We start from the raw sequence: 20,000 nt of genomic DNA, 5'->3' as shown, positions 1-20,000 counted from the left end.
AATAAATAAATAAAAACAAAAGAAAGAAATTCGTCGGAAATTCGAAGGTCGACGGTTAACATTTCGGGATAACGATATTCCCTTGGGTAGTTTGATCGATAATTTCGATGTCCTTGCATGTACGTTGTAACGTATGGAATTAAATGGAATGAAGAAAGGAGAGAGAGAGGGGGGAGGGGGGAGAGAGAGAGAAAGAGAGAGAGAGAGAGAGAGAGAGAGAGAGATATACGATCGGGAGTTTCACGGCCTCGCGCTCTCGCGAAACCGTGCGAGGACTTCATTAAGATCGTATTGGGAGACAAAATGCTCGCTTGAAGATACGTTTCTTTCGTCGACTCGTTAGACTCGAGCCGGAACTCGTTGAGTACGGTACGATGAACATCGTGATCCCCATTCGCAGTTTGAAATTTGATTCGATCATGTATGAATCTTACATATGAGGTATAAAACTTTCGACGTGTGGATACTCGAACGGAATATTAAAACAACGAATTATGAATTGGTATTATTAAAATAAATAATTATTTAAGAATCATTCATAAGAAAATGTTACCATAATCAAGACGAGTTAGGCTTTTATAGAGTGGAACCAACTGGTAGACAGAGGCAGACGTTCATTTCATTATTATCGCCCCTAATGAATCTCTCTCTTTCTCGTCTCTCATAATGGATTTCTGCGCCCAACTTTGGAACAATCCCCCTTCTTCGCTAGTAGTCGCGAGCATGTAACTTTAATCGCTTTCTCCAAATCTCTCTTTCTCTTTCTCTCTTTCTCTTCCTCTCTTTCTCTTCCTCTTCTCTCTCTCTCTCTCTCTCTCTCTCTCTCTCTCTCTCTCTCTCTCTCTCTCTCTCTCTCTCTCTCTCTCTCTCTCTCTCTCTCTGTCATTCTTTACAAGTGTTTGTATACGTTACCGAACGCGTTGGCGATATAATGCCTATCTACTGTTTTCCCGCAACTTTCATAAAAGCAGCGTCGTTTATAAAGTCCCATAGAATTCTTTTCTAACGTTTTTTCCCCGATCCTTCGCTCTAGTCAGATTTTCATAGACTATTCTAAATCTCATTTAAACAATTATAAAGATAAAAGGGGGATGAACTTCTTGATGATTTAATTTTTTCTTTTTTTTTTTTTTCCTTACACTTTCCATGTAATTCACGTATAAAGAAATTGGAGAGCTTATCGCGTTTTGTTCTAAATTACTCTTCCCCCTCTCCTTTTTTCTTTTCTCTCCCTCTCCCCCCTCTCTCTCTCTCTCTCGATGAAGAAGGATTGACGAGAGAGGGGAGAAGGGAATATAGCGCAGGAGTTTTAACGTGGACGCTAGAGACCCGAATTAATAGGTCGTCCAGGAAAGAAAGCTGGCAGGGGAAAGGGGCCAGGGAGGGGTTGAGGGGTGGTCGCGATACTTTCACCCTCCTCCTTTTCTCCAGCAACATTTCGTCCAATTTGTCATTCTTCCGGGAGACTTTGAAAGTATTTAAAAAGTTTCCCAACCCTGGGGCCGTAACCTGACGTTTAATCGTCCTTCCCCTTCCTACCTTACTACTCCACCTTTCTCTCTCTCTCTCCCTCTCTTTCTCTCTCTTGCTTCTCACCGCGTTCCGGAAGATTATAAAAAGAGAGATTGCTCGGCAGATGAACAATGTAATTTATAATCGGGAAGAATTAACCGCCGTCGGGTGGAATCGTAAAAGTTTTTCTACCGCGGCAGTTCGGACGGACGGGTAAATATTTTATTCCTTCGCAAATGGTGTGCCACCACCACTGCCACCACTGCCGCAACTGCTGTTTGGTTGAGTATTCGTGCGATAATTATATGGTATTTGTTCGCTTGTGTGCACAGAAAACATGAACGGATAAATGTAGTTACGAGCACTCCGTGAAAAGCGATACGGGCAACGTTTAAGATCTTAATGGACGCACGAGTTATAGATTTTAATCTTATTTATACTGGACAGCCAGTCTCAAGCCGTCAAAGATATCCGTCGAGTATAATCGTTTGCTTTCCGAAACGAATCCTCTTTGGACGATCGTCTTAATCGATCGTTTAAAACTTACGATTTTCATTAAAATCCCTCTGATCCTTTACAACAGCTTCGTACGATCCGGTTTCTTACGTTTTTCTTTTTTTTTTCGAATGACATAAACACAGGACGAACATATATATAAAACGAATTCTTCTTAATCGTCTTCTTAGTCGATTTAGTTATCCCAATGCCAGTTCGTCACCGCGCCAGTTTTAAACGAAGAGTACCAATCGTACAAACTATATTATCTTCTGGGTTGTATCAACGCTGTTTGAGAAAACGTGATGCGAAGTCGTGAAATCGTTCGATCCATCGCGATCGTTGGGCACTTCGACAGCTTTCTCCATTCACCACTTCTTCCTTCTATAGGTAGGTAAGTACGTTAGAGCCCAAGAGGTAAAACGTTCGAACGCTATCACTATGCTCCTAGATAACTGTAAATCATAATTTAAGACGCGATAAATTTTTTTCGTTTCTTATATCTGTTTCTCTCTCTTTCTCTTTCTATCTGTCTGCCTGTCTCTCTCTCCCTCTCTCTCTTCTCTCTCTTTCTCTCTGTTTCTCTTTCGAGGATCTTCTATCGACTCCTACGCGCGAACACTCGACTTATCTCTCGATCTCGTGCAAATCTCTTCTCCCTCTTTCTCTCGCTCTCCTTTTCCATCCAGTTTACGAAGCAAGAGAGAAGAAGAGAGAAAGAGAGAGAGAGAGAGAGAGAAAGGTAGAGATAGGAGTTCTCTTTCCTTCTCGCTCACGACGAGCCACGGATATCAAGATAAATCGATCATGGCCTCGAGAGTCTCGCGATCACGGCGAGTCGATCGACGCCGCGAGATTTTACTCTCCTCCTTCGGAGAAATTCAGGCAACAACACAAGTAGATTTGCATCTTGGCTTTCGTTGTAGTAAGCCCACTCTCTTTAACATTTTTCTCTCTTATTTCTTTCTTTCTTTCTTTCTTCCTTTCCTTCTTTCCTTCTTTCTTTTCCCTTTCTTTCCTTTCCTTTTATCTTTCTCTTTTTTTCTCGATAAAAACAAAAAAAAAAAGAAATAAAGAAAACGTCCGGATCTGAAGCTGATAATTCCGTTAGATTTTTTTAATTTTATTTAATTTTCTTTTACATCGATTTAAGTTGAGATTTAAGTGTTCACCACCTATTCGACGCTTGTTTAACGTTAGGAGAATGGAATACAATCGTGCGAAAAGATCGTCTTGCGGAGGAAAAAGAGAGAGGGGGGGAGAGGGGAGAGAGAGGGGGGAAGAGAGAGAGAGAGAGAGAGAGAGAGAGAGAGAGAGAGATGCATCCGGTAAAGGAAGAAACGGTGAGTGCGAGCGAGTGCGAGTGGATTCGCGCGTGTGGGCGCGTATCGCGATCTAGAGATAGGAAAAGGGGCTGCCGACGAGCGTTTAAGGGCATCCAGCTCGAGTCCACCAGCACGATTCCAAAAACGGATGGGTAACGGTAGCGTTGAGCTCTCTCGCACTGCAGCCGCCGTTGCTGCCGTCTCGGGGAAAAGCCTTCTTCGTTCACGGTGAAATCGTAAATCTTTTTACTCCCACCTTCTACAACTATCTTCCCCTTCTCCTTTGCTCCTCCTCATGCATGCAGTTGGTAAAACGTAATGCTCGTTACGACGATTTCCCTCCCTTACAGAGCCAAACGTTTTTCCCAACTTTACCTATCCTAACGTAATCTAAGCCCTCAATTCACTCTCGTTTCCATTCCAACGTGGAAACGAAATCGTGATTTAATAACTATAAAAACAAATACAAGAAGAGAACAAAAAAGGAGAAAGAAGAGAAAAGTAAAAGAGAAGAAGAGAAGAGAAGAGAGAGATAGAAGATAGTAAATGAAAAGATTTTAGGTATGTGAAAGAAAGACCGCACAAATATTTCCGTTACCTTCGTACTACGTTGTTGCGTATTGTTTGTTTCTTTTTCTTTTTCTTTTTTCAAAAGAAGAAATAAACTACTACGTAATGTAAAATCTCTTAAATAATCAAGCTGACACGGAAGAAGAAGGGTGGAAGAAAAAGGAAAAGGAAAAGGAAAAGGAAAAAGAAAAAGAATAAGAGAACGAAAAGAAAAAAAAGGAGAACAATCGAGAAGAGGGGTCTCGTGGGTTGTTCGATCGTAGACGATGCTAGAGAGACATTTATAGACACGATCGTGTAGACCGTTCGAGAAAAAGGCGCACGCGTGCAAATCGTCGGTTGCGACAATACGTTCTCTTCCCCATCGTCGTTTCCTCCAGTAAGTGAGCGAGATGCATTTCTCCCTTTCTCTCCTCTCTCTCTCTCTCTCTTTCTTTCTTTCTCTTTCCTTTCTCTTTCTATCTCTCCCTCTCTCTTCGTGCCAGCGAGCTTGACACGCTAATCTCGTCGGTACGTGGCGAAGTATAACGGAATGAAAAGGAGGATGATGCATGTCGAGTGAGTGGTGGATGTATCGGTAATAATCGTAGTTTCTCTCTCTCTCTCTCTCTCTCTCTCTCTCTCTCTCTTGAGGTTTTGAGTGCCGTTTTGCGCGTATCTGTCTCTATGTGTCTCTATATATATGTGTATATATATATATAAAAGTATATATGTATACGTATATATGAGAAAGAGAGAGAGAGAGAGAGGGAAAGAGAATGTAAGGGACTTTATGAATAGAAAAGCCGTGCAACCGAGAGCCACCGGGGGATGTAGATACGCCATGCCTCGGCACGGACTGTGCGATTCGCGAACGGGATGCTCCTTTGTCTTTCGTTCGTTTTCAAACCAACCCCACCTACCCTCCCACCTTTCAGCGCCCTTTGCGATCCCTTCTCGCGTACTCCTCCTCTTCCTCCTACTTCTCCTCCTACTCTTATTCCTCCTCTTCTATCCTCTTCTTTTCTCTTCTCTTCTCTTTTCTCATCCAGTACATCTCGATGGATGTGGACAGAGCGACGAACGGACCGAAAAGAAGAGAGGGGGGAGAGAGAGAGAGAGAAGAACGTTTGATTCAGACAATTATTGTCGATCCGTGCCTGGAAATTCATCCGGCCGACGCCAGCACTTTTTTTCTCTTTCTCCTCTCCCTCCTCCTTCTCTCTCGCTTACTCTTTTCTTCTATTCCTTTACTCGCAAACCACGATCTACCCTTTCTCTTCCTTCTTTTTCCTCTCTCTCCTCTTTCTTTTTTTCTTTTTTCTTTGCTCTCTAACCTCTCGTCTCGTTCTTTATCATCCACCTACCCTCCCCGTCTTTTTTCTTTATTTTTTCTTTCTTTCCTACTTTCTTTCTTTCTTTCCTTATTTTTCTTATTCTTTTAGTTCTTTTTTCTCAACCCCTTTCTTTCTTCATCCTACTTCTTCTTTTCCTTTTCTCTCCTTTTTTCTTTTTTTTCTTCCTCTTCCCTTTAACCGCCTCAAGAAGAAGAAACTTACGAAAGAACGGAAGTGGGTCCGACGTAGATGCATATTTTATTAATTAAATCACGTAATTTGTCGAACGAACGCGGAATAAATGAAATTAAAAGGAAATTTTAATACATTACGGATGTATGATACGGTTTTTCTTTTTTCTTTTTTTTTTTTGTATGAAGAATCAAACGAAGTGATAAATTTATCTTTTTCGATGTATTCTCAGAGTATCAATGAGATACTTTTCTGTTTTCTAGACCGGTTGTGTCATTGCCCTCTTCGACGTGAACATTTTCGAATTATGCGGGTACGGAAAGCGGTCATGACGCGAATCGTGGTAAAGTCAACGATGTGAATCGCATAACTAAAAGAGAGAGAAAGAGACAGAGAGAGAGCGAGCGAAAGGCGAGGAGAGGTCGGTGGAAGGAAGCTCGCATCTTTTCGACATGGGTGCTAGAGTGCTTATTCGTCATTCCGTAACTTTAGGGTTGAGAATGAAAGAGAGAGAGAGAGAGAGAAGGAGAAAGACTGCCTCCAACTTGGCTTGACGCGACTCTAATTTCCGATAGGGCGCGTGACTCGAATTCGCGAAGAAAGACACGAAAATAATCTCTTTCTCTCTCTTCCTCTCTCTCTTTCTCTCTATCTATCTTCATCTCCCTCTTATTCTCTTCGAGAAATAATTCTACAATTTATCAAGGACGCTCACGTTCGTGTCGAGAAGATCGACGATTCTTTATATCACATTTATACTTTGCATATTACGAAACACGACAGACCTACGATAATTAAATCTTTTTTTTTTCTACTTTATGTTACAGGTAAGTTCACTTGATACGGAAAGAGAGAAATAATAATAAAAAAAATGAAAAGAAAAGAAATAAAATAAAAGAAAAAGAAAACAGGAAAAAAGGAGAGGAGAAAAAAACGGATATCTCATCGACGTAAAAATATGTAAGTAATCATATCGATTATATCGTAGAAGAGTGAAATAAAGAAAAAGAGAATCTCTCGTGAGAAAACGGCTCGTTCTTCAACGATACCAAGAGAATTCATCCTAAGGAATCGCCCTGCTCCTTATCGTCATAGAACAGAGCTCCTTTTTAGCGTGGGCGCGTTCTATCATCGGCACGAACACTGCCGTTAGACGGTCCGAACGATTTGTAATGGCGATGAGAGAGACTGGCGTGAATCGATGAGCTCGACAAAGCCACCATGTGTTTTATTAATTCGCACGAACGAACCAACGAAATTCAATGATATTTCTCATAAGTATAGTTAACGATAAGTACAAATAGATACGAATGATCGGGAATGTAGGAATAATAAAAATTTTATAAAAAAGAGTAAGAGACTGAAAGAGAATAAAAAAAAGAATACGGACGTCTACAGCAAGCTGACCTATCTTAACGAATTCAATGGCCATATTCACGTCATCGTGTTCCTTTCTCTTTCTCTTTCTCTTCCTCTTTCTCTCTCTTTCTCTCTTCTTCGTCAAAATGCTGAGAGAAAGGAAGTTTCGAGGTAGGACGGACGGACGGACGAACGGACGGACGAGCGAACGAACGAACGAACGAACGAACGAACGAACGAACGAACGAACGAACGAACGAACGAGACGTGTCTTGCCATCTCTCGCAATTCGAGCGAGAGGGAGTCACCTGGTAAAGGAGGAGGAAACAGGAGATAGATAGATAGAGAGAGAGAGAGAGAGAGAGAGAGAGAGAGAGAGAGAGAGAGAGAGAGAGAGAGAGAGAGAGAGAGAGAGAGAAAGAGAGAGGTAGTAGTAGGAAGAGAGTAGCGTGAGTAGTAGCAAGGTAGGAACCACGGACGGCGCCGCCCACTCGTGTGGAAAAATGATAGCAGCGTACTGACTGAGTGCCTGGGCTTCTGTCGCCCTCTCCCTCCCCCTCCCTCCTACACCATCCTCCCCCTGACACCCTCCCCCTTCGTCGACCACCCTCTTGGCCCCATCCTGGCCCTCTGGACTGGCTCGGTACGCGCCCGGAAAACGGGGGTCGAGCTACTACGAGAGAGAGAATGAGAAAGAGAGAGAGGGAGAGACGAGAGATGCCTGCTCCCGATTCCCTTATCGCCACGGCACAGTTGTGTGTGCCTTTATGAAGATCTGTCAAACTCTCTCTTGCTCTCTCTCTCTTTCTCTCTCTCTCTTTCTCTTTCTCTCTCTCTCTCTCTTTCTCTTCCTATACGTATCTCCTTCTCTCTAACCTTTCTTCTTTCCTCCTCTTTCCATCTCGTTCTCACCAGCAACGTAGACGCAATGACGTCTCTCTGCGCGAGTTTCGTCGAAACCGTGAGTTCGATGGTTGATTCCTCTTGCTTCGACGAAATCTCTGGGAATTCCTTCCCCCTTCCATCTCTTATCTTCTTCTTCTGCTTCGTTTTCGTTTTTATTCTCGTTTACTTCTTCTTCTTTTTCTTTTTTGTTTTCACTTTTGTTTTTTTCATCGTTTTTCCATCATTTTCTTCTTCATCGCTTTCTTCTTTTTCTTCATTTTCTTCTTCGTTTTCTTCTTCTTCTTTTTCGTTTTCTTTTACCTCTTCCTCAAGAAGAAATATCAAAATTTGATACCAAAACGATCTTACGACTGTTAACGCTCGCGAGATAATACAGTGTCTCTCTTTCCATCTAATTTATTTGTTTTCTGTTTCTTTTCTTCTTTTTTACTTGTTCTTTTTTCTTTTTCTTTTCTCTTTTTTTTTTCTTTCATTAAGACGCTTCATAGGAATTTGCGTTTCACGTTCGAAAGGATTTCCTGACGGTTCTTCGATCAGCCTCAAACCATAGATACCTTCGAATTCCTCGAGAAGTAACATTATCGTCTTCGAACTCATTGACTTCGCGATGAACTGTATTACAGGGAGAGAAAGAGATAGGAAACGATAGAGAGAGAGATAGAGAGAGAAGGGGGTGAAGGGAGAGAGAAGTTAGCAACATTTAGACAATACTTATCTAAAGGTTCCGATCTTGTTATGCACTTGCTATTTATATATAATTCTTTAAACATTTACTATGTATCTACCCATATATACCAGAAAATTTTTATAGTACTACACACACACACACACACACATTTAATCGTAAATATTTAATCGTAAATGATACTGATTATATGACGTATTTCAATATTTAACTTTTTGTTTTCTTTTCCTTTTTTTTGATACTCAAATTTTCTGACTCCGAATGACAGAAATATAGTGCTCTCGAACGGTCGCGTTATCATTCGATTACGCGAACGTGCGTCATCAGTCAATGGGACGTTAAATTATCTCGTATCGTCGCTTACGAATTTCAATTCTAATCGGCGGCACAGTTATTTTCCCGCCGTGGAAAGAGCGATGATTTTTGGGACTGATAAAAAAGTGTCCTTGACAAATCCTTACGCGACTCGTATTAACGAACGATTGACTGTCGATATTTTTCTTAACGGTTATCTCGCGAGAACGAAAGAGAGGGAGGGAGGGGGGAGAGACGGAGAGAGAGAGAGAGGGAAAGAGAAAGGGAATGAGAGAGAGAGAGAGAGAAGCTAAAAATACCGTCGACTCTATGTGGGAATGATTCGGTATCTCGCACGACGTCACGGGGGTCTGAAATATGAGAGATACGATGGACCTCGCCCCCATCCCATCCCATTCTCCCGATGGTGCATTAGCGCTAATCTCTGCTCTTTAGTCCTCTCTTTATCTTTTCTCTTTCCCCGCGTCCTCTCTCTCTCTCTCTCTCTCTCTCTCTCTTTCTCATTCTTTCTCTTTCTACCCACCTTCCATCCTGCTCCTTCGTTCCGTGCTCGAAGGATAAGTCACGAGAGATAAACAGAGAAAAACAGGGAGAAAGAGAGAAAGGGAGAAAAAGAGAGAGATAGAGAGAAAGAGAGAGAGAGAGAGAAAAGGAAAGAAGGTGATACGACCAGGTATACCTTTCTGTCTTTCTTTCTCTCTTTTATTCTTCTTTCGTTCTCTTTCTCTCTTCCTCTCTTATTCTCGAATGCTGTGGCTGCTACTTCTCGCCAACGGACGCGCTTTTATCAGCACGATCTAATCTACACGATCCGTTATTTCGTGGCCGTCGTGTGTGTGCCCGTGTTTCTACATTGGGATGGCTTCACTTTGAGTTTTGACATTCGGAATCTCATTAACGTTCGTGAAATCTCGACCCGAAAGGAGGATTAAGTCTCTGTCGCGACTGTTGCCTGAAGAAAAGGTCCTCCTCAGTCTGTCTCTTTCTATATATCGTATCGTTTATCTTTATTTTTTTCCTTTCCTCCTTTTCTTTTTTATTATCATCGGTTGGGTATATCACTTTTCGTTAAGATTCATGCGACAAGCGTTGGAGAATAAACAGGACGTTGAATTATTTCTTACTCGTACTATTCTTCTTCTCATGAAATCTTTGCCCGGAAATTATTTGATCACGTTTAAATCATATAACTTCATCTACCTTTTATGTTTTTTTTTTTTTTTTTCTATAACTTTCCGTTTTAAGACCAATATTAGAAATGTTGGATAATAAACAGAACGTTTTAAATAATTTCTTACTCATATTCTTATTTTTGCGTGGAAATTATTTGATCACGTTTGAATCATATAAGTTTATATTATTTTTATATCTTATTATAACATTTCGTTATAAAAATTACACGAGGAACATTTGAAAAAATATATAAATTATTTCTTTTCTTCTTTCTTTTTAATCATCTCCTCTTCACCTTATTTTTATCCACGTTATTTACTTACGTTGAGAAAGAACAACGAATAAAATGAATACTTTTATTTAATTTCTCGTCTCATATCAAGTTTGGTATCGCCCGCATCGATGTCTTCTTTAGCGCTATCTCCACTAATGGCCGTGCATGCATATGCATATATATGGAGGGTACGTCCATATAAACTAGACGTTAGTTTCACTCGATGTTAACCTTTACCGTTCGAATAGTCACCGATCCTAACGTCGGAGACTTAAGGATCGTATAATACTGCGCAAACTTAATGAATTCGAATCTAATAAACCACGCGCCCCAAAGAATTCTCTATGTGTGAGAAAGAGAGAGAAGGAGATAGATGGAGATAGGGACAGAGAGAGAGAGAGAGAGAGAGAGAGAGAGAGAGAGAGATAAGAATCGTCGTCCCTGTGTTTTCTACGATTAATGGTGTCTTTCACGAATTACGATACTTTCACTTCTCTCTGAACATCTTCTATGCATTTCGATTCAATTACACAATGCCTTATTGTCTTCGGCGTGATCATTAGTATTCGTTGTCAATAATCGTTAGTATAAAACGTAAATAGGAGATCGTCTACGAGAGACCAGAGAGACAGAGAGAAAAAAGTGAAGAGAAAGAAGTGAAACAACAGGATTGACTCTGGGTTGCCAATTTGCGATAGAATCGAGTAGTCCTTTTTCTTTTTTCACTATTTTTTTTCTCTTTTCTTTTCTTTTTTTTTTTGCAGCGAATGTTAGTGGAAAAAGCAAACAAATAAAATCGGGAAGGGGTAGGATGAGTTGCTAAAAGGTTTCGAAGTTTTCAACAATACCACTCGGTGATTCGAGAAGAGAGATAGATAGAAAAAGAGAGAAAAGGGGGAGGGAAGAGAGAGAGAGAGAGAGAGAGAAAAAGAGTTATTGAATTTTTATTGGTGACGACGAGTCAATTTGCGATTAAAGCTCTTTTTCCCTCTTCGTGGGCAGCTCGCATCGTCACAACCTCGTCGAATGCGACAGTTCATTTAAAGGAGATGAGAAGAGAGAGAAGGAGGGGAGGGAGAGACAGACAGAGACAGAGATTCCTCCATTCGCGCAAAACTCGTTTGGTTCAATCGTCACTTCCGACAAGCGGACTAATGTAAAACTTTCTAGCGCAAAACTTTGATCGACGGCCACTCAATCGTCATCTCTCTCTCTCTCTTTCTCTTTCTCTTTCTCTTTCTCTTTCTTCTTCACTCTCTCACTTCCCATTTCTTTCTTTCTGTCCTTCTCTTTCCGAACACTTGAGAATTTCCGAACACTCATCTTTCAATAAATCTAAAAATTAGGCGCACGTCAATCAAACGATTCAAGAGATAAAATTTCAAATGATTCATCCTTCTCGATTGAAATGCCAATTTCTTCGTATTCAACGACGATTAAAACGATAAGTGATTTTCGAAAGAGAAAAGAGAAAATAAAAGAAGAAGAAGAAGGGTATAATCAACGAAAGGAACTCTGTATTTATCTAGTAATTATAATGGCGACTTAAGTTACAAGTCTGGAAAAAATTGGATACAATTTGAAAAAATATTGACATGTCGATGTCAAATTGTACTAATTTGATATCGACATTATACAAATAAAGAAAAACAGAACGTTTAATACCTCTAAACGGAAAAGAAATACTAGAATTCTGTTCGCTATTGGAATATAATTTTGATAGATAATAATGTCTCGAGTATAATGCAATGTATAAAAAAAAAAGAGAGAGAGAAAATGATCTTTCGGATCACAATGATCGAGTGTCGGGCGTCATTTGATCAAGTCCCACGAGTATCCTTACTTCCTTTCACCCTTTCAAGACGTCCTGCCACGTGTTCGAAGACGTTGAATATTCTTTAAACCCTCGCCGGTTTCAAGGTACTCACGTGCACGAAGAAAAGAAAAGCGGAAGGAGCACGTGCAAAACTTAATGGATTCCCTTTGTATAAAGGCTACACCTCCTCCTTGTCAGAAATCGCTTCTCTTGTCAGGAAAGGGTGGACACGTGCTACCTACACAAAGAGGGTAACTCTAAGATGATACATTAAACACGTGCTACGATCAATACAGATTAATCTAATCGATTCCTGTGAGTTCGAATAAATCATTTCGAAGACTTATCACTTTTTCTTACAATACTTAATATTTATTCAAAACGAAATAATGATTGTCAATAGATATATTACGTAAAAAAATCTCTTATTCACCGATCACTTTTTCTAATTGTTTTTTAAAACCATCGATAGATGTATAGTAGATTTATATAAAAAAAAATTCTTATTGTTAGTTAAGATTAGAAAGGGATAAGAAAAAAAGTAGATAAAAAAAGGAATTTTCTTATTGCCCACGCAATAGAAATAGGATCTATTCTTGTTCCGTTTCTTTTTTCATTCTTTTTTCTTTCTTTTTTTTTTTTCTTAGTTATTTTACGAGAAACGGACGTCGTCGACTGGTTTTCGGACGTACATACTTGTCCATGTTAATGGCCTAATGGCAAATCGATGTTCGGGACCAAACGCAGCCCGTGTTACACCGCGAATACGCGTACGGACGATTACACCTTTTCTCCGTTGGCTTTCTCGTGGCGTCTCACTTTGTGCTACGACGCGACTAGTATCGCGGAATGGCCCTGATAAAAGGCTTATCTTATCACACGGAACTGCTCTTTTCACCCTCGCTTTGCCTTCTGCTTCTTCTATCTCCCTCCTTCTCCTCCTACTCCTACTTCTCCTCCTTCTCCTCCTTCTCCTCCTCTTCCTTCTTCTTCGTCTCTTATTTCACTTCTTTTTTTCCCCTTGCCCGTTCTCTTTCTTCTTCGGTCCTTCCTGTACGGAGGGACAGTGGATCCATTTATTCGCAAATGCCAAGGCCGAGAGAAGAAGAAAGAGAGAGAAGAAGGAAAGAGATCGACGATGGTGTCCGATGGCTTCGAGGTCGACGATTCTGTCTCTCGAAAAATCGATTTCGAACGAGGAGAAACACGAAATCGAGATTTTTCAAGATCGATCAACCCCCGACGACGTGTAGTTCGTCTGGGTATACATTTCTTCTACTTCTTTTTCCATCTAAAGTGTTGGAAACCAGGAAGAGGGGAAAGGGGTAGGGGAAAAAAGAAAGAGAAAAAAGGAAGGGAAAGGAAAGAAAAGGAAAAAGAAAAAAAAACGTAAGAATCTTTTCGATCGAGCACGAAGCTCGACCTAGTCTGATTACTGTCCGGTTAGGAAAGAAAAGTGGGAGGAGAAGTAGGAGGATTTAGCAGGGGTCGTCTTTGTCGAGATAGGAAGCGATCCTCGTTGGAGGGTGATCGACGATTTGTCAAAGTCTTTCAACGAGAGTCGCCGCGACAAGCTTCGAGGAGGGTGACAATGCCGATTTCTGGCTGGTTTGATTTTTGGAGGAAGGGGAGGAAGAAAGAAAGGAAGAAGAAAAAAAAGGGAAAAAAAGAAGGCGAGACCTACGTCACCCTCTATTATCGTCGTCTGACGCGAATGAAAATCCAGAAAATCGTTCTCTCTTATTAAACATTATCTCTCTCTTTCTGTCTTCCTTTCCTTGTCTGTCTCTCTCTCTCTCTCTCTCTCTCTCTCTCTCTCTCTCTCTCTCTCTCTCTCTCTCTCTCTCTCTTTGTCTATTTGTCTCTCTTTCTTTCTTTGTCTCTCCCTCTTTCTCTATCTGTCTGTCTGTCTGTCTCTATCTTTTTCTCTCTCTCTCTCTCTCTCCCTCTCTCTCTCTTTACTCAGTAAGAATTTCTTCGTGTAGGCAGATCGTTGTATCGATTCGCTTCGGGATCAACAAGATCATTCATTTCTGTATCTCGAAGCGTGAAACGGCGAGGAAGGGACAAGAGATTCCACGTAATCGCACGCGAGAGAGAGTGAGAGGTTTACCCGGAGGATGGATCATCTTTGTAAAGTCGGTGACCGTTGGCCTCTTCGAGTACCTAGTAGGATGAGAGAGAGAGAGAGAGAGAGAGAGAGGAGAGAGAGAGAGAGAGAGAGAGAGAGTAGCTGGCGCCGCGTTATCTCGTTCGTTAAGATCCTCCTAGCGAGACGAAAGAGAGAGAGAGAGAGAGAGAGAGAGAGAGAGAGAGAGAGAGAGAGAGAGAGAGAGAGAGGGCGCGGGACTAAAGGGAGACGAATCTAACAGTGGTCTCACTGTCTCGTAAAGATTCTCCCCCTTCCTTCCCCTTCCCGCCATCACCACCATTACCACCACCACCATCACCACCGCACTCCCTCTTTCTCTCTTATTCTATCCCTTTCCGTTCCGAGGAGAGAGGATTGAGAAACGGTTGTCCGAGTTGAGATAGTCCTTCTCCATCCTTCTCTCATCGGTTCAGATGGACAGATAATAAAACTCCGTTCGCCGAGTCTAAAATCGAGTAGCTTCTCGAGAAACATCGATGGTAGTAGGATCTCATGTGAATCTCGAAAAATCGTTTTGAAAGACGACTATCTCGCGAGTACCATCTAAACGATCTCTTTCTCTCTTTCTTTCTCTTTCTTTTGGTCTATTACAAGGGGGAAAAAAAGAAAAAAAAAGAAAAAAAGAAGTTTCTCTTTGGCAATCACATTCTTCGCTATGGAGATGGGCAGATGCTATGGTGGAAAGCTCGTAACTTTGAGTGGGAATACGAGAGAGAGAAAGAGAGAGAGAGAGAGAGAGAGAGAGAGAGAGAAACTAGAAACCGCTAGCAAAGTTCTCCGATAGCCTGATGGTCATTTCTCATTTGTGTAATCTCTCCCTTCTTCTCTCCGGTCTCCCCCCACTACGTTCTATCTGGACACACTCTTCCGCGGGAGCTCCAGGGGATGATGTAAGCGTTCCAACAGGGCGACCATTTGTTCCATGGGGGCGCACATTTTGACGAGGCGGACTCTAATCGTCCTACTACAGTGTAACCCCGCTACTTCCACGGGGGACGTAATCATAATTGCGTAGACCGATAAAAAAGCACCGACTCTTTTTCACCGTCCACCCAGTGAAAAGCCACAAAACTCTTCTTGGTCGTGAGTCTACGGAAGACAGAGAAAAAATAAATGGGGGGGTTCGGGAAGGGGAGAAGGAGGAGAAAGAGTCAAAGAGAGAAGGACTGATGACTGAGCCGGGCAACGCACACTTTCTTTTTCGTTCTGGTTGGCAAATATTTTTTTCTTTTTTCTTTTTCCTGTTTTTTCTTTTTTTCTTTTTTCTTTTTTGCTCGATTTAAAAGAAATATCGAAATAGAAAAAGAGTACGCTCGTGCTATGATTCCTTGAATATTCGATTATTATTTACTTGCAATAGTCTGTAAAAAGTATTATTTGCGGTAAGAATCATGATAACGCTGTTTTCCGATAATGTCGTATTGTGATAAAGCGAAATGTATTGCATGTATTACGTCATTGTTGCAAACGTCTACATATATGATTCAATGTATGCGTGTATACATATGTAAGTAAATAAATAAATATATACATACACACACACATGTATATATATATATATATATAAGTGGCAATTTCATAGTAATTAACAAGTAGATGGCACACGTATATATTTATCCGTTACGTTCGTCGATTATCATTTTGACTGTTTTGATTGTCCATTTTCGTCAGTTGGGACAAATTAATCGCATACTTTTCCCAACGGTATATTCTCCCGTTGTCGTTTTCGAAAGGTAGCTTATTTTTTTTCTTTTCCTTTTTTTTAATCGATTATCTTCTGCAAAGTTGATTAACATTTCCGAGTTATGCATAGAAATATCTTTTTATTTCTCTTTCTCTCTCTTTCTCCCTCTCTCCCCTCTCTCCCCTCTCTCTTGTGTCCCTTTTTTCTCTTTTTCTATCTTTTGTATTTTTTTCGAAAGAATCATCAATCAGTTATAAAAATAAACGATTATAAACATCCGACGACTTCAATGAATTTTTATGCTCTTTACGAAATAACCTTCCTCCTCCGGTTGTTCTTTCATCGATAAAACGAAATAGATTCGGATCGCAAAAAGACTCGACTGAGCTCGAAGTATACTCGTTTCTCGTTATCGTTATAATCTAGAGTCTCTTACGTTGAATAGATATAATATATCGGCGAGTAATTACCGATTGGCCAGACGATAATTGTCCTACGTATGTAAGTACGTGTATTTCACAACGCCTTTTAGAGGCGTGACGCAACTTAACGTCGAACCGTAACGTCGTCGATGAAATGTGAATCGGTAGCTGATTAAACGAACACGTAAAGTACATACATACATACATATGTAAAGTACATATACTCGTTCAAAAGCACGTATTGGAAGAAAATTCTAACGATAAACGCATGTTTGATACTGCTAAACACTATGACTAATATATCTATACATCCTTCTATCTTCATATACCGTTAGGAAAGAGCAAATAGAAAGGTAATTAAGCGTTTCTGCCGATCATTCGATTCATCGATATCATTATACGCTTCACCCTTCTATCGTTACAAACATGAATGTATAAATATATATATATTTATACATATATATATATATATATATATATATATATATATACACAGACACGCATGTACACATGCATGCACGCACATGCATACGCACACGCAGAATATATGTACACGATTTGTCTCGCATACGCAGAATCAATCACTTTGGATTACATTCGCGTACTACAGAGTGAGTGAGTGAGGGGGGGGGGGAGGAAGTAAATTTTCAAATGGAAACACGATAGGGCACATCATCGAATAATTATCGATGTCGAGGCACTTCAAGTACCAGTCTTCAAACTAATTTAATTTTCTAATTTTTTCTAATACTCCATTTTTTATTTTTTTCTTTATTCTTTTTTTTTATTTCTTTTTTATTTTCTTTAAAATATAATCTTTAAAAAAAAAATAAAAAAATAAAAAGAAAAGCACCAAAACACAACAGAAGTCGATAAAACTAGAACGCAAGCGAGGTGAGAGAACACAGAGGACAAAGAGACACAGTTATTAGATACAGTCGTTTCCTACGTGTCTTACGATCATCCTTATCGTTATCGCCATTAGTCACGAAGCTCGTTGTAACGCGCGTTACGAGTATCGCGACCCGTTATCGTTATCCGTTATCGTCTCACGTTATCGGCGAAGTTCAAGCTCCGTGTAGCATCGGTGTGACGAGGGGTGCACTCATATACATAGAGAAAGAGAGACAAGAGAATCCAACAAATTTTCTTGTAAAATAATTATTCTCACTGTTTCTCTCCCATTTCGATCATTTAATAACAATAAAATTATACAATTCTTAAGTTTTCATCTTTTCATTACGAAGTAATGCATATTAAGTATAAAGAAGAAAAGAAGAAAAATAAATAAATAAATAAATAAATAAATAAATAAATACTAGGTACGAAATCATTTTTGTAATCCTTCTTCCTTTGGGATTTTCCTATCTTCTTTGGGAGGTAAAGGAAAAGGAGAGAAAGAGAAAGAGGGGAAAGAGAGAGAGAGAGAGAGAGAGAGAGAGAGAGAAAGGAAGATATGACTACGGGAAATGTTTACTCGACATTATCGTCGAGTAATAGAGATAGAAGGATGGAAGGTGGGAGATAGGGTGGAGGGCAAGCAAAGAGGGAGATAGATGGAAGGCATACGTATATATGTGCGACTGAGAGAGAAAGAGAGAAAGAGACAGAGGAAGAGAGGAAGAGAGAGGGAAAGAGAATGTATGTGTATATATATAGCGGTGGAAGAGAGAGAAAGAGAGATGTGATAACAGGTAGCCATGGGTCCTTGTGTCGCTTCGAAACTCAGTGATAGTGTTTCTCTAGAAGAGCGAACACCTTCTCACGTTATTTCTAACTACGTTTTTTATTTCTTTTTTCCTCCTTCTCCTTCTCCTTCTCTCTCTCTCTCTCTCTCTCTCTCTCTCTCTCTCTCTCACTCTCTGTCTCTCTCTCTCCCTCCCTCCATCCTTGCCTGCCTCTTTCTCTCTCTCTTCTTTTACGTATTTTCAAGAAATTGTAGCCGAAAAATCCGTTTAATCGATCGCGATTTGTATAATTAATTGATCATCGATTGTCATAATCGATTAATCGTGCTATTACGAGTTTCGCGAATTGTGATTATTCGAATTGTGATCTCTCGTGGAGAATGAAAAATGAAGTGGATCGAATTTTTATGTTCGAACGATATTATGTTGAACGATTTAAAAAATCATTAAGTTAGTCAATTTTTTGTAATACGTTCGTTCTTGACGCTGAAGAATCGTGCGTGCGTTTTCGATTGATAAGATGATGATCAAGCTGGATGACTTATCGGATGACGATAACGCTCTTATATAGGAGGAAAAGAGCGAGGAGAACAGAAGAATATATATATATATATATATATATATATATATATATATATATATAGAAAGAGAGAGAGAGAGAGAGAGAGAGAGAGAGAGAGAGAGAGAGAGAGGAATGAACGTAGAAACGGTTCGGCCAAACGATACGCGGATTATCCGGACGCGCGTTTGATTCCGCCTCGCAGAAGATACTGCCAGTTCCAATTTCGTGATCTGCGGTGGAAGAAGCGGAGATCGTACGATTTAGTTTTATCGAATATCGACGAAAAATCGAGAACGGGAGTCAGTAACCGGCTTTATCGCGTGCCGAGTCGAGAAATTATCTTTCTTTTTTAAAGCTGACAAAAAAGAAGAAAAAGAAAAAAGAAGAGTAAAAATGGAATAATACATAAAAATGTTGCTCTCTAACAAAGAGATCGTTCTCGATCGAGTATCGCCCAGTGCAGTGTTTTTTGAGTGCGTTTAAAAAAAAAAGAAAAGGAAAAAGATAGAAATAAAAAAAAAATTAAAAAGAATTAAAAAAAAGCAATAAAAGGATTTAGTGCCATGTGATACGAGAGTTCGTGAGATTTCGATTTTCGTGATCGATCTCTCTTTTTCCTTCTTCTCTCTCTCTCTCTCTCTCTCTCTCTCTCTCTCTCTCTTCCTCTCCTTTTCTCTCGTTTTTATCATGAGCATTCTCTTGTGGCGACTGAGGAGGGCAAGCCAACTGCGAACGGAGAGTTCCTTTCCCATTTCTAGTAAGTAACAACAGTTAACGAGTTAACGACGATTATTCAGAGAATTCCCACGTTCTTTTTCATCGACTCGATATTGTTCTCGTTTTTCGATTTACGTGTTGAGAGAAAATAAATGAGTGAGAGAAGGAGAGACAGAGAGAGAGAGAGAGAGAGATACACACACACACAGGAGTAGTATATATATTAGAAAGAGAGGGAGAGAAGGAGAAAGAGAGAGTATGTGTCAGAGAGAGAAAGAGAGAGAGAGGGGGAGAGAGTTTCGACGAACGTCGCGCGCTGGTCGCGGCCTCGGAGCGTTAATGGGAGGAGTTCATTAAGATCGCGCGATTAGCTCTTTATCGCGGGGCTGAGCGAGGCTCGTTACTTTCGCGTGACGTCACTTCCTCCTCTGTCGTCGCCGCTTCGTCGTCGTTCCACGACGTCCTCACTCTATCTCTAGCTGTCTCTCTCTCTCTCTCTCTCTCTCTCTCTCTCTCTCTCTCTCTCCTTTTTCTTTCCGTTTCTTCAGGAATTTTATTGTCTTCTTTTTTCTTCTTTTTATTCTTTTTCCTTCTTTTTCTGTTATTTAAAAAAGTTTTTTTTCTTTTTTACTAGATATTTTTTCCTCATTATTTTCCGTTTGCTTCCCTTTGTTCTTGGTATTTCATGTCCGATTAGAGATCTCGATTTCAACGAAATGAGAACGATCGATTACTCGTGGTTCGATGCACGAGATCGTAGATCGTAGATCTTTATCGAGAGACAGGAGATATCGTTTCGTTCAAACGAAATTTCATCATCGTTCCCCTAGATGCGTA

The 20,000-nt window shown here is 40.4% G+C and overlaps 1 protein-coding gene across 3 annotated transcripts in view; it reads left to right on the top strand.

The window, feature by feature from the left end:
* The window catches only part of LOC127062561 (zinc finger protein ush), a 136,350-nt gene that overhangs the window by 77,842 nt on the left and 38,508 nt on the right, over positions 1–20,000 (top strand). The window contains exon 1 of one of the 3 annotated variants that reach the window (XM_050991013.1): positions 1,150–2,397. The exons of 1 other annotated variant lie outside the window; for it this stretch is intronic. In XM_050991013.1, coding sequence (XP_050846970.1) covers positions 2,313–2,397 — 85 coding nt within the window. In that variant the 5' untranslated portion in view covers positions 1,150–2,312. Of the gene's footprint in view, positions 1–1,149; positions 2,398–18,525; positions 19,204–20,000 lie in introns of those variants that run through there. One more of the 3 variants, XM_050991014.1, reaches the window with a different exon arrangement.

This window comes from Vespula vulgaris, chromosome 3, assembly GCF_905475345.1.
Source record: "Vespula vulgaris chromosome 3, iyVesVulg1.1, whole genome shotgun sequence".
NCBI classification, from domain to species: domain Eukaryota; kingdom Metazoa; phylum Arthropoda; class Insecta; order Hymenoptera; family Vespidae; genus Vespula; species Vespula vulgaris.
This window is presented reverse-complemented; position numbering and strand designations above follow the sequence as displayed.